General features: G+C 38.6%; 1 protein-coding gene across 1 annotated transcript in view; it reads left to right on the top strand.

The window, feature by feature from the left end:
• LOC150091954 (uncharacterized) overlaps nt 1-8815 on the top strand; it is a 103958-nt gene extending 95143 nt beyond the window's left edge. Inside the window, exons 13-15 of the mRNA XM_090370434.1 lie at nt 7106-7180; nt 7402-7452; nt 8733-8815. Coding sequence (XP_090226560.1) covers nt 7106-7180; nt 7402-7452; nt 8733-8815 — 209 coding nt within the window. The remainder of the gene's footprint in view (nt 1-7105; nt 7181-7401; nt 7453-8732) is intronic.
• Nucleotides 8816-22938: the final 14123 nt, after the last annotated feature.

Below are 22938 nucleotides of genomic sequence, written 5' to 3'. Positions count from 1 at the left end.
TATATACTTGGATCTTAGAAAGGCTTTTGATACTGTTGCACATGGAAGACTGCTGCACAAATTGGAGCAGTGTGACATTCGAGGCAAATTGCTGCTGTGGATAAAGGGGTGGCTGAGGGGGAGAAGACAGAGAGTGGTAATCAATGGACACTGCTCGTCGTGGACTAATGTTATTAGTGGAGTCCCTCAGGGCTCGGTGTTGGGTCCATTATTGTTTTCTGTATTCATAAATGATATTGATGATGGTATATCAAGCTTAATGTCGAAGTTTGCAGACGATACAAAGGTAGGCAGGGTTGTCAAGGACACTACTGACACTATGCTGCTGCAACAGGATCTGGAAAGGTTGAGCAGATGGGCTGAGAGGTGGCAAATGAAGTTTAACATTGACTAAATATAAAAATATTGACTATATGTAAAGTACTACACATGGGAAACAGCAACCCCCGGAGCAACTTATCAACTCTGTGGTACTACACTGACAGTGGTAGAGAATGAAAGGGACCTGGGGGTGGTTGTGCAGACAGATATGAAGTTCTCTGAGCAGTGCAGACGGACTGCAAGAGTAGCTCATGGTGCATTGTCAATGATATATAGGAATTTTTCTAGCAGGGATAAGGAGGTGATTATTCCCTTGTATAAGGCAATGGTCAGGCCACACCTAGAGTACTGTATACAGGTCTGGAGGCCTCATTTCAAGAAGGATGTAGAGCTGCTGGAACCAGTACAGAGAAGGGCAACAAGATTAGTGAATGGAACAAAGGGGTGCTCTTACGAAGAAAGGCTTAAGTTTTGCAAATTATAGTGTCTGGAGACTAGGCACCAGCGAGGTGATCTGATAGAGGTGTATAAAGCCTTGAATGGTTTGAGCATGCTCAATGCCGATGGGATTCTTCCTCTCGCTCAGGATAATCACCTGAGAGGGCATAAATTCAAATTGAGGAAAGACAGATGTAGGATAGACATGTGGAAATTTGCCTTTAGCCAGCGAGTGGTTGGTTGGTGGAACAGACTTCCATTCCTTGTCGTGGAAGTTGATAGCCTAAATAAGTTTAAGGGTCAGTTGGACAGGTATTTTGAACGAACAGAGGGGGTGAAGTGGAAGTGGGTTTTTTTTTTTTTTTTTTTTTTTGTCTGATGCTGCATAAGCTTGCTTTCTTGCATCAAATGCCTCTACTAATGCTAAATGCTAATGCTAAAGGCACCTCCGTAGCCAGGTGGGCAGGAACAGTAGTGCGTAGCATACACTTCTTGATTAGACCGGGGATCCAGCCCATGACCACCAAATACGCAGGATGTGGAAAGGTCAGGGAATGACTACCGCATATCCCCCCCCCCCCGGAGCAATATGGCCTTAGATGCTAATACTCCTAAAAACCAAATAACAAACAAACCCCGTTGAAGCATTGACAAGATCAATTTCTGAAGATAATCAACTGATAGTTCATGGTTCCAAACACAAATTATGGCTTCGTGAAGTTCACAAAGGGTCTTTGGTTTCTTTCTGGCAACTGCATATTCCACACAATGCCAACGGTTGTCTATAAAGGTGTTATAAAGCCTTGAATGGTTTGAGCATGCTCAATGCTGATGGGATTCTTCCTCTTTCTCAGAATAATCACCTGAGAGGGCATAAATTCAAATTTAGGAAAGACAGATGTAGGATAGATGTGCATAAATTTGCCTTTAGCCAGTGGGTAGTTGATTGGTGGAACAGACTTCCATCCCTTGTGGAAGTTGATAGCCTAAATAAATTTAAGACTCAGCTGGACAGGTATTTTGAATGATCGGAGGAGTGAAATGGGAGTGGGTTTTTCTTTTTTTTTTTTTTTGGCTGATGTTGCCTTAGCTTGCTTTCTTGCATCATATGCCTCTACTAATGCTAATGCTAAAGGATTCAGGTCTGGGCTGTTTTCTGGTCAGCTAAGAGTTGTAATGGACCATTCTTCCAACCATTTTTTCACCTGTAACAAATGTAAACACATTACTGTGGAACCTCTAATGCAGAAATGAAGCTAAAGTAACTACAGAAGTGCCTACTTACAGTTTTTGCCCGATGACAAGGAACAGAGTCATCCTGAAAGATGCAGTTACTTGGTAGGTTGAAATGGTTGGCAGCAATTTGCCTTTCAATATATCCATTGGCATTTACGGAACCTTTTATAAACTGCAGGTGACCTACTCCACAATACGAAACGCACCCCCCATATCATTTGGCTGGTAGGGAATTTCACTGTAGACACCATACAGTCTGGATGGTATTCTTCACCACGAAGAATACCATGGTGAAGAATGGTATTCTTCACCATGATATGAAGAATTGTATTCTTCACCATGAAGAATACCATCTACAGTGAATCGTTTGTCTCCCATCAGAGCCATGCAGGTTGAATTTCTTCTCATCCAAGAAAATAGCTGACTTGGGGGTCCATTTGACATGCTCCTTACACCAAATTAATCAGGCCTTTTTCATTTTTTGTGTGAGGAGGGGCTTGTTCTTAGGACAAGGTGCTACAAGTCCATTTTTGAAGAGGCATCTTCTGAGTGTTACTGCACTTGCTACCACTCCTGTATGTTCTTTCCATTCTCTTTTCAGCTTAGATGAAGAAACTTTATGGTTTTTAAGGCATAAGCACTTCAAAACGCGGTCCTGTTTTGGCGTAGAGACTCGTTTGCATCCGGTTCCTTTTCTCCTATCAGCAGAACCAGTATTCTTGAGTTTTGAAAGAAATCTACTCACTGTCAGCTGATTACAAGACGCTCTAATCAGTAAAGCGACAATAGCACTCTTTCTTTGTGGCATCAACTGCACGTTACTCTTCATGTTTCCTGCATCAACTGCATGTTTCCCTGTATAGCTGTTTGGTATACTGACCACAGTTATTTGGCCTATAATACACTCCTACTCTCAATTTTGCTTTCCTAGTGCATATCACACCAAACTGACTCAACATTGCACTCGTCACCCAAGTCAACTGGATGCACTGCCTTAGATTTAATATTTCTTAACTAACAGCTTAACCCCTCCACCTGTTCTGTCTATGCTTCCTATATACATTGTACTTCCCATATTCAAATTCAGCATCACTTATGTCTGTATGACACCACATCTCCGCTATTCCTACCATGTCTGCATTCAACAACTTAATCAGTACTTCAACTTCATCAAATTTATTTACAATGCTCCTAGCATTAGTGTATGTGCAAGTATACATGCACACGTTCTTACTGTTGATTATTCTAACACAGCCCATGTATTCATTCTTTCCATATTGACCCACAGCAGGGCCTGAAATCCCAGACACTGTGCTATCCAGGCTGCTGCATGTACCAATAGCATCAATGCAGGAATCACTTTCACCTCTGTCTGCAGCTCTAGTTAAACTGTTAGTCTGTGGATCCCCTCAAACTAGCAGTTTTTCCACTCACCTATTACTGCCTCAATAATAACATCATCAAATATTCTTGCACCCCATCTGTTCAAGTGTATCCCATTCCTGTAAAAACAGTCTCTCCTCTTAACAAGCATATACTACGCTGAGAAAAATTCTACACCGTGAGCCTTGCACATTCTCCCCAGGGCCAAATTGATTGACAAGGCTTTCAACATATACTTCCTCCTATCGTGTCTGGGCAGAATTGTAGATACTTTCAAATTCAATCCTAACTTGCAACTTTTTGCTAACATTGCCCCATACTTGTTAATTAAATCCTCAGATCTTTTCCTCTTATTATCATTAGTGCCTGTGTTTACAACAATATCACCTTTCATGCCCTTAAAAGATATCTGCTCTACAATGTCATATACTTTTCTTTTGCCCCTGGCAGACATATCCTGGTCCTCATCCTCTCTCTCTCTCTCTCTCTCTCTCTCTCTCTCTCTCTCTCTCTCTCTCTCTCTCTGTGCGTGTATGTTTTTTTGTTAGTTGTTGGTGCATCGGCTTCTGTGGCCATAATGCACCTCCCAAAGTTTTTCCATTTTCTACTCTGATCCAAGCCCAAGGTGGGATTCGAACCCATGACCTTTGGGTTGCCAGGCAGGCACTTTACCCACCTGGCTAGCCCCAGTCAGCTGTGTGTGTGTGTGTGTGTGTGTGTGTGTGTGTGTGTGTGTGTGTGTGTGTGTGTGTGTGTGTGTGTGTGTGTGTGTGTGTGTGTGTGTGTGTTTACCTTGCAGACCGCAGACACTACTACTGTCCAAGACAAAGAAAACTCAAAGTTGCTATATACTGAAATCATGAATGCATACTTTTCAGAGCCAGAGCTGCCTAACAGCAGTATTTGAAGTTCATAATAATAAACAAAACATAACATGTATATCTATTTGTGCATTAAAAAAAAGTAGACTGAAATCCAGAAGAAAAGTATACTTTCAAATACAGATATATACAGTTATACCCAGATATTTATTAACAAATAAAGTACAAATAAAATAAAATATAAGTACAAAAACCAGTAGCTTTCGGAACACGTGTCCCTTTATCAACTGATAAGTTAATATAAAATTTGAATACACTACAAGCAAAGTGTGACACGTTAATCATGCGTCATTGTTGTAGCACGGACGTGTGCTGCCTAAGGCAGCACACGTCCGTGCTGACAACTCCATCGTTGTACTTCCTGCGGATAAAGGGTGCCGGACTGTTGTGCTGGACCGATCAGCCTACCGAGAGAAAGCCTTGGTCCTATTACTCGATCCAAACGTATATGAACCTCTACCTGATCCTCCCGTTAAAGTCTTGAAACGTCTGGAAGCAAATGTTAATAAACTTGTCCACGCATGGCTTAAAGATAAGAAGATCCCGACCGCGACTCACCATCTTCTATGTGCTACTGGCTGCCAACTACCGCAATTCTACGGATTACCAAAGATCCATAAACCGGGTATTCCTCTCAGACCTATAGTGTCTTGCTGCAGTGCCCCAACGTATGAACTGTCCAAACACATCGCGAGCCTCCTCTCGCCTCTTATAGGTAATACATCTCACACCGTTAAAAACAGCAGTGAATTTATTAACATCATTAAGGACATTTCTATCCCTGACAACTCTGTCATGGCATCATTTGACGTGGTCTCTTTATTCACCTCGATTCCCATCCAACAGGCCGTGCACTGCGCCAGAAGGCTCCTTGAGAGCGACTTAAGCCTCCAATCCAGGACATCACTATCCACTGATGACATCTGTACCGCCCTCAACCTATGCCTCTCTAGCAGCATCTTCACCTTTGAAGACTCACTCTACAAACAAGTACATGGCACTGCTATGGGTGCCCCTGTCAGTTCCGTAGTAGCTCACATCGCCATGGAAGATCTAGAGGAGCAGATACACCAGAACCCACCTACACCTATTACAATGTGGTGTAGATACGTCGACGATATTTTTACCATAATACCACGTGGTTCTGAAACGGTACTACTAGAACACCTCAACTCCCTATCCAATTTCATCAAGTTTACCGTAGAATCAGAGGTGAACGGTTCGCTCCCGTTTCTGGACGTACTAGTGCATCGCGTAGGCCCACGTCTAGAGACCTCAGTATACCACAAACCCATGTGGTGCGGTCAATTCACCAACTACGGGTCCGGCCACGCTCCAAGCCATCTCAATAGCACTGCCCGCACCCTATTCTCCAGGGCCTGGAGCCATTCCAGCACCGACACAATTAGACGTAACGAGATCTCCCGTGTGAAGGCGGACCTAACCAGATGCGGTTATCCATCCCATGTACTAAACAGATGCTTGTTACAGGCAGAAGAACTTACATTCAACCCAAGACCTCCGAAGCAAGTCGGCATATCGTCCGCCTACATTCCGTACTATCCAGGAGTGTCAGGACGTATCTCGAAGATCCTTAGAAGTTACAACATCAAATGTGTACAATTACCCGGTAGGAACCTACGTTCACTTGTCTCCAGTGTGAAGACCCCTGTCACACCTGTCTTACGCAGCAATGTAGTGTACCGTATCACCTGTAAGGCCTGTAACAGTTGCTACGTAGGTGAGACATCGAGACGTCTCCAGGATCGCCTCACGGAACACGACAGAGCAATCCGGCTTGCTGAAACTGACCAGTCCGTGCTCGCAGAACATTTTTGGGCTACCAACCACGATCTTGACCCCAAGCGCGACTTTGAGATAGTGGACCACGCGCGACACTTTCGCCACCGCCTATGGCTAGAGTCACTAAACATAATAAACAACCCTAAGGCATTAAATCGCCAGAAAGGCATGTGTCTGCATCCCATCCTAGAGACAACCGTTTTATTGATGGATGATCACTGGCGTAAGGCAGCACACATCCGTGCTACAACAATGACGCATGATTAACGTGCCACACTTTGCTTGTAGTGTATTCAAATTTTATATTAACTTATCAGTTGATAAAGGGACACGTGTTCCGAAAGCTACTGGTTTTTGTACTTATATTTTATTTTATTTGTACTTTATTTGTTAATAAATATCTGGGTATAACTGTATATATCTGTATTTGAAACTATGGACCCCAGTACTCCAGGCCCATTTGTCACTAAAAGTATACTTTTCAGAAAACCATAAAAGGCACATGAATACCAGCAGTCTTCCAAGAATTGGAAAAACTGGCAGATGTATTCACGTCATCACCAGCTGTCACCTGTTTTTAACCCAATGTTGATTACAATCACAATGCTCTTTCACTGAGGCACCTCCGTAGCCAGGTGGGAAGGAGCAGCAATGCATAGCACATGCTTCTTGATTAGACCGGCGTTCGAGCTCATCACCACCAAATACGGAGGATGCAGAAAGGTCAGGGAATGACCACTGCATATTCCCGGAGCAATATGGTCTTAGTTGCTAATGCTCCTAAAAACCAAATAACAAACAAACAAACAAACAGCTCTTTCACTGAAAAAAATCAAAATCTCACTGAAGAAAACAAAAATATAAATAATTAAAAATACTCTTTTACTGTAAAAATACAAGGAACCTCTGTTGAATAGGATTAAATTAACCATCAAAGTTGGCAATAACCTATATATGATGTAAAACTGTCAAAAAGTTAAGTTTTGCAAACATATGCATATTTTAAACCAGTTTTTTATCACATTTTTGTTTCTCATATGTAGGACGCAAACTTCACAACTGTGATCCATTCTACTTCGCAGTGGTTGGCAAACGTGGAAATTCAAACACATGTAATGGTATGTTTTATATATATATCATATTTAAGAATTTATCAATATTTTAGTTCATTCAATTAAAGAGGAAAGAGTTTTACTCATAATAAACTCTATCCTAAAGCATTGCAGTTCAAGGGGTTTCACCCATCTCTTATAGATATAAAAAGGAGAGGAAAACATCCTTACTTGAAAATATGTTAATGTTATATTTCTGCTTTTAAAATGATGCATTATTCTTTCAGATCCAAGATGTAAGTCAAGTAACCAGATTAAATTTACTATAGCACATGAAGGTAAGTCATAACTTATTTAAAAAATTAATTGTAATGGCATTCAAATTTTTTAATGGTAACCCCAAATATGAAAGGTTATTGGAACCTATAATACTATATTAATGTGTATAGGTTAGAATATAGAAGATATTATTATTATTATTGTTATGGTGCAAGGAAGCCCGAGGCTTATGCTGCACCAGCCAAAAAAAATTCCCGAGTTACCCTGAGACAGAGAGAGAGATGGAACCTATAATACTATATTATTGTGTATAGGTGAGAATATAGGAGATATTATTATTATTATTATTATTATTATTATTATTATTATTATTATTATTATTATTGTGCAAGGAAGCCTGAGGCTTATGCTGCACCAGCCAAAAAAAAATTCCCGAGTTACCCTGAGAGAGAGAGAGAGTGTCAGAGTCAAAAGTAGAAGGGAATCACCAAGAAAGAGAAGATTGATGATATCTAGCTCAGGACCCTAGGTGTGCCAAGCCCATACTCACCAGATGTGAGTATGGGCTTGGCACACCTTGGCACACCAGATGTGAGTCCCTGGGGTTATTAGACATAAATTTCTGCAGGTTGTAATATTCAAGAAATACACAAAAAACAAGTTTGTATCAAAGAAGGAATAACAAAGAAGAAAAATTCATTGGGTGGGTGAGCTGAACTGTGAATAGATGTTAACTAGCTAATGCACATCTTTGAACTGGTTTGGAATTATAAATACTAATTCAGAAAACTAGAGTTCTTTAAATATTAGCAAATAAGAAATTCGGCAAAAACTGAATGCCCATGTGAAATGGAGCACAATAAGCTTATAAGAGAATTATTAACTAACCTGATTGCTCTCTTTTTGAACAGCATCTGGGAGTTTGAGGAGTATTCTTGAAGATGTTACCCAGAGGTGGGAAAAATATTTCATTGTAGAGTATTTTGATGTAGAGTGGATTTGTAATTTATATAGACTAGCTATTCAGAAGAATAATTTTGAGAGCAAAATAAAAAGACTAGTTTTTGGTTTTTTTTTTTATTTAGGAAGTAATCTTTGTGATATTCAAAGAAAGTACAGAAGTCGAGTTATCTCCGATATATGCATTATTTTCTGGATCTTCGAAAGTTGGTGAAGATAAGCATGACAGTTCAAATTCTTTTTGGTTTTGAGAAAAAAACCAAAAAGAATTTATATAGACTAGCTATTCAGATATGTAATTTATATAGACTAGCTATTCAGAAGAATAATTTTGAGAGCAAAATAAAAAGACTAGTTTTTGGTTTTTTTTTTTATTTAGGAAGTAATCTTTGTGATATTCAAAGAAAGTACAGAAGTCGAGTTATCTCCGATATATGCATTATTTTCTGGATCTTCGAATAGGACTGAAATATAGGACTGAATTTTAGAAAGATTAAAGCTAATTGGTCTTCTACCCACTGTAGAATTCCAGGTCCTGATTATATTTCTCTGCTTCTTCTCAAAACCTGTGTTATTTATTCCTGTTCTGTGTCACCTTTTTTTACACTTTCTTATTCCATTGGTGTTTTTCCTTCTGCTTAAAAATTTGTTCATATCCAGCCAGCTCCTAAAAATGGTGAGAAATCCATTAACTGCCAACTCTTAAACTATCTTGAAACCTTCCATCTGATCAATGATCACTAATATGGATTCTGCCATTGTCAATCTACTGGCTTATGTTACCCATGGAGGAATGCTAACCACATCAGATATAGTAACAATGGAAAATATTAAATAGATACTTGCAAAATAAAAATATAATAAAAATACAAATAGTACTTAATGTTTTTTTTTTTTTTTATGTAAACCCCCAAACACGAGAGGTATTAGAACCTATAGTACTTAGTACTGTGCTTGGGTTGGAGGTTGAGAAGATGAAAGAAGATATTTGTTGACATTGGACTTGAATTTATTCAAGTCCAATGTCAACAAATATCTTCAGGATTTTCAGGAAATATGTAATTTTCAGGAAATATGTATGAAGGAAGGTTGTTCCAGAAAACGGCAGTTGAATGAATAAACGAGGAAGATGAAAAGTTGGTTCTGTGAGTTTGCTGTTGGACAGTAAATGGACGTTGGCTGGTGGCGGCACATGTTCGGACTTTTGAAAGAGAGAGCGGTAATTATAGAAGTCAATTCGGAAGAACAGTGCCCATGGATGTATCTGTAGAAGAGGCATGCAGCAGAAACAGTACGTCTATGAGACAGCGAGTGGAGAGACTCTGTTAGAGATGAATCATTAATTAACCTAACTACCCTTTTCTGAATGGCATCAAGAAGCCTGAGAAAGGTTTTGTGGGCACCACCCCAGATGTGGGAACAATATTCCATGGCAGGCTCACTCTGTATGGAACAATATTCCATACAGAGTGAGCAGCTGTTTGGAAAAAAAGTAACGAAGAGAGCAAAAGAGAAAACCAAGTTTTTTAGATGCAGAGGAAGCAATATTTGTAATGTACTTGTGCCAAAAGAGATTAGAAGTCAGGGTAATCCCCAAAAGAGATATATCATTTTACCTAGAAATCAGAGTGTCACTAAAGATAGCATAGGAACAGAAGAATCCTTTTTGCAAGATATAAGACAAGACTGGGTTTTAGAAGAGTTGTAATCAACTAAGTTGCCTTTGTGTCACTGGAGAATTACCTGAAGATCAGCATTTAAGGAATTGGTAACGGATTTTCGAGAAGTTGAAGCTGATTGAGCAGGACAAGGTTTCTCAAAATGGAAAGTGCAATGCAATGTGCTCTCATCGGCAAAACTATGGATAGGATTTTTAGTCAATGGAAGAAGGTCATTAATATACAAGAGGAAAAGAGTGGGGGAAAGAACTGAACCTTGGGGAACACCGGCATTAGTGGAGAAGTTAGAAGACAGAGAGCCATCTACCATCACCCTCAGTGAGCGATCAGAGAGAAAACTAGATAACCAATTACTAAAAACAGTTAGCAAACCATAAGATGGAAGCTTGTTTAGAAGACCTTTATGCCAAACACGATCAAAAGCCTTTGAGATGTCAAGAGCAACTACTTGTGTTTCCCCGAACCTTTCCATTGAGTTAGTCCATAAATGGGTAACATAAGCCAGAATATCACCAGTGGATCGACACTTACGGAATTCATACTGGCGATTGTTGATCAGACGGAAGGTTTCTAGGTAGTTTAAGAGTTGGCGGTTAATTGATTTCTCCATTACTTTAGAAAGAGTAGAAGTAATTGCAATGGGACAATAATTGGATGGGAGGGATTTGTCACCGTTTTTAGGAACTGGCTGGATATGAGCAAATTTTCAAGCAGAAGGAAAAACACCTTTGGAATAAGAAAGTGAAAAAAGGCAGCAAAGAATAGGAGTAAGTTCAGGAGCACAGGTTTTGAGAACAAGTGGAGAAATACCATCAGGACCTGGAGCTTTCTTAGCATCAAGATTCATCAAAATCCTTCTGACCCTTTTGATGGAAGACCACAGGAGGCTTTGAATGGAGCGTGTTGGGAATGGTGGGAGGTGTTTTACCAAGATCATTAATACATGAGTTGGAAGAAAAATGGGATGCTTGCAGGTCAGCTTTATTCTTGGATGAAGTGATAACAGAACCATCTGGTTTGGACAGAGGTGGGAGCAGAGATGGGCAAAAGTTGCGGCCAATAGCATTGGCAAGAGACCAGAATGCTCAGCTACCATTAGAGCAAGAAGCATGTTTTCTACTCTTAGCCTGTTCAAACTCTAGTTTGGACTGATTAATAACTGCGTTACAATTGTTGCGAGATTTCGTGTAGGCTGAAAATGAAACTGAAGAATTAGAAACAAGCCAATTACGATATGCAACATTCTTCTCTTGAACAGTCTTAGCACATTTATTGGAAAATCAAGGTTTAGATAAAGGATGAGATTTTAAAGTGGAGTTTGGTATAAATGATTCCATTCCTGCAAGAATAATTTCACTGACACGATCTGAGCAAATGTTGACAATAGAAGTTTTGAAACAGTAATCCGACCAAGGAAAAGAAGAAAAGAAATCTTGCAGGTCATCCCATTTTGCATTCTTGTAATGCCAAACAACACGAGGTTGGGAATAGCCATGAGATAAAGGCCCCATTGGAGAAGAGACAATCACCAAGTTGTGATCTGAAGTGCCTAAAGGACCTCTCACTTCGATTGTGTACTTAGAAGGGTTCTTTGTGAGAAAAAGATCAAGCATGTTGGCTGTATGATTAGGATTGTCTGGTATTCTTGTAGGTAAATGAACAATCTGTTCAAGGTCATTTGTAATTGCAAAAGCCTCAGCATATCGACCAGCTGGGTCGGTGTGACTAGAAAACAGAAGCCAGCTGGAATTGTGAACATTAAAATCACCGAGGAAAATTACCTCACTGTTAGGAAAGTTGGACTGAAGAAACTCAAGTTGCAAAGAGAGGAAGTCAAAGAGCTCCAAGTGATTAATGGAGTTGGGAGAACAGTAGAGACAACAGATGTTGTTGTTGTTGTTGTTATTTGGTTTTAGGAGCATTAGCAACTAAGGCCATATTGCTCCGGGATATGCGGTGGTCATTCCCTGACCTTTCCGCATCCTCCGTTTTTGGTGGTGACGGGTTCGAACCCTGGTTTAATCAAGAAGCGTGTGCTATGCACTGCTGCTCCTTCCCACCTGGCTACGGAGGCGCCTAGACAACAGATGAATTTGACACAATGAGGTAGAGAGATTTTAAGCCAGAGAAGATCAAAGAGAGGAGATTCCAAATTGCCAAGTCTCTGACAGGGAATATCAGAACGGACATATGCATAAGTACCACCTTTGATGCGAAAGGAATCATACAGTGAATAATTTGGGCATCTGAGATGAGCAGTAGTTGAATCAAACGATAACTGAGATTCTGTCAGAAAAAGTACATGGGGTTTGGCAGACTGCAAGTGGAAATGGACATCGTTGAGATTAGAATTGAGACCACATATTTGTGAAATGAATTAGGAAGTGCTTGGGAGGTATAGATCTTTTCACAGATAAGCTTGCTCTATTAGTTTGACAATTCATGGTGTATTTAATAGTAAGAAAAAGTGGGTGGGACATGCTGTATGAAGTAATGAAATTTTTGGATATGGCGTACACGTGGTAAGAATATACCCAGATCCTTGACATAACGTGGCCTCGACAATGCTCCCCGCATACACACTACTCAGACTCCCTCCAGTCACTATCTGGCAGAGTAGAGGTAGCAAGAATATACACTAACTGATCCGGAAGCCTCCTAGAGAGTTACCAATAGGTTCGGTCCAGTGTACTAACTAGCGGCTGGCCTGCAAACACTGTTTTAGAGCTGTACTCTCGAAATGTAAGGAATATTGGATCTCGCCACGATGTTCATCATAACCTCAAAAGTCATCAATCATACTGCATGATGGAAGAGATAGGGAAGAATTGACCGGAACTTAGCTCTAGAGACTAAACATGGGTTCCACCACTTCAAGCCTCCAATAAGCAAAGTGGTGGTATTGTACCGGTTGATGAGAGTCATCTACCACCTAATACTGCTTGGTAACATAGAGGGGCGGCATTCCTCCATGTGGTGTGGGCACCACACTTCGACTTCTGCTTACGTTGGTTCACACACCTGGGTGGTCACCCACCATGTACTTGTGCATGGAGGTTATACCCAGGATTACTAACAGTCCCACCATCGTGAAGGTGCAAGCAGAGGATTTGGCTGTCACAGACCATCCGGACTTCACCAAAATTGGGTCCACTTGACTTGAGTGTCACCCGAATATCAGTTCCATCAGAATTTTAGACTCCTAGGTAGCAAGTACAGCTTGTCTGGCATATCTGAGAGAATGTCTGTGACAACCTCATGGACCTAATAGGACCTAATGCTATAGATCCGATGATTTTAACTTCTTCATCAAGTGTCAGCAGCCAAAATCAAATGAAATATAGAAAGAAGTAAGGCCTCTGTTTCTGATATAAAATATACGTAGCAAGAGGTAAAAAAGTGAGCTGACATATTTCATAACCAACCTGACAGAGACCAAAAGGAATAAAAATCAGATCAAATCTAAAATAAAAGTAAAAAGTAAAAATCAAGATAAAACTAAATAAAATAAAATTAAAATAGCAAGCTACTCAAGAGGAATTTAAAAAAATAATACAAAATGAAGACAAAAGGATATAGATCAAAGGAGGACAACTTACTGTGGCACCAAGAAGGAGGCTTATCGCCTCATACTCTAATCTACGTATCTATGTTTCACCATGATCGTTGGGTATTTTTGATATTACTAGCAGTGCCCCTGGTCCATAAACCATCCCAATATTTTAATATATCATCCCTTTTAAATTATCATTCTTTTTTTGAACTATTACCTTTTAAGCTGTTATTTATATACAGAGTGTCTCGAAAATATTGGTACAAACATTTAGGGGAGGTAGGTAACATCTAAAGGAATGTGAATTGCACAGGAACCAATAACTGGAAACGTCACCGTAAGTCGGTACATGGCGCTGTTCATCAGTTCACGAGAGGGAAAATTTCTGGTTTACTCATTCAAGCAGTAGTCACCGCACGAAGTGCATGCATCGATATATGAATTGTGAGCTGGCAGACATGCACTTATTGTATGGATTAGCAGAGGGCCCACATGGTGTGTGCCCCCATACGGCACAACATTGCTTCGCAATAAATGTGTGGGCAGGTATGATCGGTGACTGCTTAGTCGGCCCATACCTGTTACCATCCTGCATGAACTCCGCTAAATATCGGATCTTTCTTGAACAAGTTCTACCAGGGTTACTTGATGATGTTCCAGCAAATGTGAGATGCAACATTTGGTTTCAACATGACGGGGTGCCCGCCCATTATGGAAGGTGTGTTCGTAACCATTTGAAGAGGCGTTTGGGACGTCGATGGATTGGCCGTGGTGGACCCGTTGCCTGGTCCCCACACTCACCTGATTTACCGAGCCTTGATTTCTTTCTGTAGGGGGGCCCTCAAATCTATTGTGTATGAATCGCTAGTGGAAACAGAAATGGATCTCGTGGCGAGACTCATCTGCACTGCTGCTACTGTCAAAGAAACTCCAGGTGTGTTCGATCGTGTCCGCCAATCCATGCTGCGCCGTAGGCGGCTCCGTAGCCAGGTGGGCAGGAGCAGCAGTGCGTAGCACACGCTCCTTGATTAGACTGGGGTTCGAGCCCATGCCCACCAAATACGGAAAGGTCGGGAAATGACCACCGCATATCCCCGGAGCAATATGGCCTTAGTTGCTAATGCTCCTAAAAACAAATTACAACAATAATAATAACATGCTGCGTTGGTGTCACGCATGCATTGCGTCTCATGGTGGAACCTTTGAGCATCAGTTGTAACATCATGGAATGCATCTATTTCGTACTCCGTTGTTAATATTATCAAATAAATGTTTGCCACTAATTACTGTCTTGTGTCATTTCTGCTTCTTGTGCCTCTGCTACTACTTTCCAATGACGTTTCTGGTTATAGGTTCCTATGCGATTCACATTCCTTTAGATGTTACTACCTCCCCTAAACGTTTGTACCAATATTTTTGAGACACCAATATTTTTGACCAATATTTTTGTACCAATATTTTTGAGACTGTATATATACAGAGTGTCCCAGGAGGAAAGGTCGATATTCCAAGAGGTGAAAGGATAGGTCATTTTAAGCAAAAAAGTTCATATAAACATGTGCCCTATCCCAAATGGTTTCTGAGATAGAGGCATTTGAATATTTATTTTTCAAGTGACAAATTCGGAACAGTTTATAATAAATTTTCAAAAATGCCACCATCAACTTCAATGCACTTTTCTACTCTCATGAGAACATGGCGTGTTGTTTGTCTAAGTGTATCTTCACATTCCTTTATATGGGCAACAGTGTCCATTATGCGAGCTAGCAGATCATCTCTTGTATCCACCTTTCTTCTGTACACTTCACTCTTCATCCAACCCCATAAACAAAAATCTAATGGGGTTAGGTCTGGAGATCTTGGTGGCCAGTTAATGGCATCACCACGACCAATCCACCGATTAGGGAAAATTCGTTCCAGATGTTGCTTCACACATCTGGTAGAATGGGAAGGGGCCCCGTCATGCTGAAAGTACATAGCACACCATGTGGCCAAAGGAACATCCTCTAGTTGTTCACGTAATGTAATTTTCAAAAATTGAAGGTAATTGTGTCCTGTCATTCGATGTTATAAAATAACGGGACCTATCAACAGGTTATCGATCATACCACACCACACATTGATTGAGAAATAAACTTGGAAATTTGTTTCCGCTGTACCATGTGGATTTTCATGCGACCATCGATGAGTGTTACGTGTGTTGTTGATTCCATTTTGGGTAAACGTGGCTTCAGGTGGTTTATCAGTAAGTAGTATTGATGGAAGCACTTCATGATTGACATTTAATAGTGACAAAATTCAAGACGTGTGGCACTATCCCCTAATCAACTGATGGCTGGCAACTGACATTCAAATGCCACAGTCTGATGGGAGGGAAGGAAAATATTGCGTGCCAATTTCAAAACAAATGTATATTAAAGTAGCTCTATCTCAGAAACCATTCGGGATAGGGCATATGTTTATATGAACTCTTTTGCCTAAAATGACCTATCCTTTCACCTCCTAGAATATTGACCTTTCCTCCTAGGACATCCTGTATATATATATATATATAACAATTTTTTAGTTAATTATACTACCAACTAGATAAATTGTAGAATTTAGCATAAAAGTATTAGGGTTGAAAACTATACTTATTAGTTCAAAGGGCCAAGTTTAGGTAACCTAAATTGGACTTCTTTGTTGTACCCTATAAATAAACACATATAATAAAATAAAATAAAAATTAAAATGAAATAGTAAAATTAAAATGATAATATAGCTAATTATAGATATACTCACATATATTATTCATTATTCACTTCCATTATTGTTAATTTTCACTGCTATCTGTCGGGCTAGCAGTTATTCTGCCAATTTTCTGCTAAATTTAAGGTATATTAAAGTAATTAAGCCAATTTGATTATATATTCACAGTGAATTCTCAGTAAAAACTGGCAAATGGCAAACAGAAACAGATAGCTTCAGCTAACTATTGATGGGATATATTGAGGGGAGCTAGCCCTAGTTAACATTCCATTCAGTGTATCCATATATTTTTATTATTAGCTATATTATCATTTTAATTTTACTATTTCATTTTATTTTTATTTTATTTTATTATATGTGTTTATTTATAGGGCACAACAAAGAAGCCCAACTTAGGTTACCTAAACTTGGCCCTTTGAACTAATGAGTATAAATTACTTTTCACCCCTAATACTTTTATGCTAAATTCTCCAATTTATCTAGTTGGTATTATAATTAACTAAAAAATTGTTATATACAGACAGATGTAATGTACAATCATAAATTTGATGGCATTGATCTGTTCTACTACTCTTTCTCTTTTTCTATTTCTTATATTCTTTTACATAACTTCATATCTATATAATATCGGTGTGTAGATACACCATAGACAACTCTTAAGAAACTACAAAGTAGTTGTTGTAGGCATCATTTGCTCTTTCTCATATTATGCTCTGCCTTCACGACGAATTGCCATCTCTCATATTATGAGAGATGCCTAAAGGCATCTCTCATATTGTGTGATTATCTTCACAACTGGGTCGTCATGTCTGCAATACCAGGGTACCTGCCCACCCACTGATGATAGGCCAGTAGCCTTGAAACATGTTTGGGTGGTGGTACTCACTGAGAATAAGTAACAATAGTCTTCTCTTGCAGTCACAAAAGAACTGGATGCAGGGAATAACTTTGATATTATATACTTGTATCTTAGAAGGCTTTTGATACTGTTGCACATGGAAGACTGCTGCACAAATTGAAGCAGTGTGGCATTGGAGGCAAATTGCTGCTATGGATAAAGGGGTGGTTGAGGGGGAGAAGACAGAGAGTGGTAATCAATGGACACTGCTCGTCGTGGACTAATGTTATTAGTGGAGTCCCTCAGGGCTCGGTGTTGGGTCCATTATTGTTTTCTGTATTCATAAATGATATTGATGATGGTATATCAAGCTTAATGTCGAAGTTTGCAGACGATACAAAGGTAGGCAGGGTTGTCAAGGACACTACTGACACTATGCTGCTGCAACAGGATCTGGAAAGGTTGAGCAGATGGGCTGAGAGGTGGCAAATGAAGTTTAACATTGACTAAATATAAAAATATTGACTATATGTAAAGTACTACACATGGGAAACAGCAACCCCCGGAGCAACTTATCAACTCTGTGGTACTACACTGACAGTGGTAGAGAATGAAAGGGACCTGGGGGTGGTTGTGCAGGCAGATATGAAGTTTTCTGAGCAGTGCAGACGGGCTGCAAGAGTAGCTGATGGTGTATTGTCGATGATATATAGGAATTTTTCTAGCAGGGATAAGGAGGTGATTAGTCTCTTGTATAAGGCAATGGTCAGGCCATACCTAGAGTACTGTATACAGGTCTGGAGGCCTCATTTCAAGAAAGATGTAGAGATGCTGGAATGAGTACAGAGAAGGGCAACAAGATTGGTGAATGGAACAAAGGGGTGCTCTTACGAAGAAAGGCTTAAGTTTTGCAAATTACAGTGTCTGGAGACTAGGCACCAGCGAGGTGATCTGATAGAGGTATATAAAGCCTTGAATGGTTTGAGCATGCTCAATGCTGATGGGATTCTTTCTCTTGCTCAGAATAATCACCTGAGAGGGCATAAATTCAAATTGAGGAAAGACAGATGTAGGATAGACGTGAGGAAATTTGCCTTTAGCCAGCGGGTGGTTGATTGGTGGAACAGACTTCCATCCCTTGTAGTGGAGGTTGATAGTCTGAATAAGTTTAAGGCTCAGCTGGATAGGTATTTCGAACGAACAGAGGGGTGAAGTGGAAGTGGTTATTTTTTATTTATTTATTTATTTTGTTTTTTGGCTGATGCTGCATAAGCTTGCTTTCTTGCATCAAATGCCTCTACTAATGCTAATGCTATTAGTGAAGCGTTACTTATTCGAGGTAGTGCAATATCATGGCAACTTGTCGTGAAGGCAGAGCACAATATGAGAAAGAGCAAATGATGCCTACAACAACTACTTTGTAGTTTCTTAAGAGTTGTCTATGGTGTATCTACACACTGATATTATATAGATATTAAACTCTTAATGTATTATGCCTTGTGCATTTAGTTATTTTAAATAACTTCATATATATATATATATATATAACCATTATTGGCCTCGTGGTCCTCTGTCAATATGGGGCATAATGGTCAGTCTATATTTTGTTATTTTTTCTTTTAGTAATTCTTTTTAGTCCCTTTTTGGTGATATTTCACCTTTTTTGGAACTGGTTCCTTTTGGGAGGTACTACCGCTAAATTATTATATAATTGGCATTATTTTAAATTGGATTTATTATTATTAATTGGATCTAAAGCTCTAAATTATTTGGGAACTTTCGGCTACGGCTTCTGTCTTTTTACCTTTACTTCCCCCTCCCTGTTGATTTATTTTTATTTTAACTTTCGCTGTACTGTTTTTTGCCATACTACTGGCTTATATTTTATTTTTATAAGAATTATTGGTTATATTTGTACATCATATGGAGGATGTGCATTTTGCTGCCTCTAATGATAGCTTAATATTTTCTTATTTATTTTCTTATTTATTTCTTAATTATTATCTTATTTTATTATATTCAAACTTTTAAGTCATTATTTAAATATATTCAGTGGTAGTAATGAGTTGATATGCAAAAAAGCAACGCCTGTGCCGCCATCTATTCTCCTTTTTCTATTTATATAAGCTGGCTAAGCTTACATTATATCAGTGGTGTGGCTCTGCTCTAGAGTGCTGTCTGTTCTATAGCTTATTTCTCGCTGCTTAAGGACCACCGCTATGCAAATCCTCTACATTTGTGGATCAATCGGGGGAAGAAGGGGGTGGTTTGGTCCTTCGATCTGTTCACCTTTGCGACGATTTGTATAGGGATTGAAATGCAGCGATTCCATGACCATTATTAGCCTCGTGGTCCTCTGTCGATATGGGGCATAATGGTCAGTCTATATTTTGTTATTTTGTTTTCTTTTAGTAGTTCTTTTTAGTCCCTTTTTGGTGATATTTCACCTTTTTTGGAACTGGTACCTTTCGGGGGGTACCGCTAAATTATTATATAATTGGCATTATTTTAAATTGGATTTAAAGCTCTAAATTATTTGGGGACTTTCGGCTATGGCTTCTGTCTTTTTACCTTTACTTCCCCCTCCCTGTTGATTTATTTTTATTTTAACTTTCGCTCTATTGTTTTTTGCCATACTACTGGCTTATGTTTTATTTTTATAAGAATTATTGGTTATATATATATATACAGGGCCGGCTTTAGGGTAAGACCAAGTAGGCACTGGCCTAGGGATGCCAAGGTTTAGAGGGTGCCAACGTCTCCTCCTCCCAAAAACAAACCTCGCAAGAAAAATCAATGTGACCTAAGGATGCAATCAGTCAATGTGGCGTAGGGGCAAAATGTACGCTTGAGCCGACCCTGCATATATATATATATATATATATATATATATATACAACAGAAAAAGCTAAATTAAATAAACTATTATAATAGCCTATAAAAATTCCTACCCAGGGGTATTAAGGGACATACACAAAAAAAAGGGCCTTAAATTAATTACAAAATGCATTAATCACAAAATGCACAGTAAATAACTACATGGAAACTAATACAAATAAGAATAACATGCTGTACGGGTATCACAGCATAAATTGCACCCCGGGACCGTATATGACCACACGGGATCCGTCTCTTCATAGCAATGGTCGCTTAGCATACAATGCTGTCACACCACATGGGAGTAAAGAAGCATATAACCATAAACGTCTAAACAATGAAAATATCGGGCTACACATGAAACAACTCAATTTCAAAAAATGCAACAGCAAACTCTGTAAAACCTGTCCCTACATGCACAGACACCATCTAAATTCTGAAGAAGCACCAACATTCTGTCACACCAAAAATGTAATCTACCTAATTACATGCGAGATATGTGGGATACAATACATCGGTCAAACAAGTACAGAGCTCCACCTTCGTATGAACCTTCACAGATCACAAATAAACAGATATGATGAAAACACTGCAACAGACGCTCAAAACAGGTCAGACAAATACAATAACGAAATCGAATACAGACATTTCAAAATGCATGACTTCGCCAACGTATCCATTGCCATTCTAACCATTATCGATAACAACATACAAAGAGAAATCATGGAAGATATGTTCATTCTTTTATACAAATCCCTATATCCCTATGGATTAAACAATCGGTTCAATGGAAGGAACTTCGCATTCACCAGCCCAGAAACATGTACTTACAAAATCTTCCAGATCAGCAAAAACTGGCAATATAACGGGATTAAAAACGGAAAATTACAGGTATACAACAAAAACAACAACAAAATACCAATAAATATAAATGACTTCGAAAAACTATTAACAGAATGGGATACAAACCCCATAAACATCAAAAATATACACAACATACTTTTCTCTATTAAAATAAGCAAACTTAAAGCACTTAACAAAATATACCAAAAGAAAAAGACACAGAATATACACCTCAACAATATACTTGAAGATATATTTAAATTCAGAATAGGCATAAATTTCAACGAAAGCACTAAAAAAGAGTACTGCATAATCAAATACCAAAACCGTTTATACGACACAGTTAATATAAGTAATATCATAGATAATAACAAATGTTACCTACCCATCAAAAACACACAAATAAATATTAGATACAGATACACCAAGCCAATTGGACTAACCATCTGCAATTACAAAAACACCATTAATAATATGAATGAAGGAGAACAACCTTGTCACTGCCAGGAAAGTAGATATAAAAAATTCATTAATACACATTACAATCATATAGTAACAGGAGACCTCAATATTATCGAAGACAAAACACTAAGAGAAACAATGAAAAAGGGTACAAAATTCAGACCCAACACCCCAATTAAGTTGGAAAATATTAAAAAATCAATATACACAGATCTGTTACAATTTGCATTCAAAGCCGCATACAAAAACAATGAACCCATAGAATCATTCCAATGTTGGATAAACGCCAATACTGAAAACATACTAGACCATTTCAAGGAAAACATAACAAAGCAAAAACATCATATAAAAACAATCACTTAAATTTAAAAAATATCAACAATAAAATCAAAGAAATACAAAACAAATTTGTTATTACTAGAACCGACAAAGCAAGCAATAATTTCAGTATCATTTGCAAAAAATTCTACATAGAAGCCATCAAAGAGGAATTGCATGACAATGAAACATACAAGTACATAGACTCCAATCCAAACAGCATCAGCAAAAAAGTATTGGCCATGCATAAAAAGCTTAAAATTAAAATAGACAGAATGCAATACCCCTACATATATTGGATTCCAAAATATCACAAGATTCCTACGGGAAAAAGATTCATTACTTCAGGTAAAAACAGCTATATCAAATATACCAGTAAAATCATGGAAGACAAGTTAAAAAACATCAACAAAGAAATTAAAAACACCAGAATTATCAACAACAACAAAGAATATTTGGATTATTTAAAAAAACAAAACAATAATATTAAATGTATAAACACATACGACTTTAAAAACCTCTTTACAAGCATATCGCATGACAACCTAATAGAAGTACTACAGATATATTACCAAAAATATCACAACATACTACAATGCAAAAAACAATACTGGAATGACCTTACAAAAATCAGCGTCAAAGGAAACTACATTCTAATGGGAGGCAAAGTGTATTTACAAAGCAGGGGTATAGCTATGGGATCCAGCAGTTCTTGTGCCATGGCTAACCTCTACTTACACCATTATGAAAGTAACATTACGGACAGTTTAAAATTCTACAGATACATTGATGACGTAATAGTATTCAACCATGACAACTTTATAAATATTGCAAAGAATTATTACCCAGCAGACCTTAAAATAGAATGTACAAATCCGGATAACAACTTAAAAGCTGTCTACTTAGACAGCGAAATTACCATCCACCCAGACAAAATATATACACATCACCATGATAAAAGAGATCATTTTAATTTCGAAACAATAAAACTCACACACTGGGAAAGTAACATAGCAAAGCATATACATGGTAATACCATAAGAAATCAGACAAACAGACTATTACAAATATGCAACAATATAAATAGTGGAAATATAGCCATTAAAAAACTCATTATAACGCTGGATAGAAACAAAATTCCCAAACAATACAGTAGATATCACGTAAGAACTGCCATATACGCAAATATTAGAAAACACCATCCCAATGTAGACCCATATACTTTTATCAAAAGCCAACTAAAAATATAATAGTAATTACTCAGAAG

The sequence above is a fragment of the Mastigoproctus giganteus genome, chromosome 1 (genome assembly GCF_048544385.1).
Source record: "Mastigoproctus giganteus isolate SK-2022 chromosome 1, ASM4854438v1, whole genome shotgun sequence".
Classification (NCBI taxonomy): domain Eukaryota; kingdom Metazoa; phylum Arthropoda; class Arachnida; order Uropygi; family Thelyphonidae; genus Mastigoproctus; species Mastigoproctus giganteus.
The sequence above is the reverse complement of the archived record's forward strand: the minus strand, read 5'-3'. Positions and strand labels throughout refer to the sequence as shown.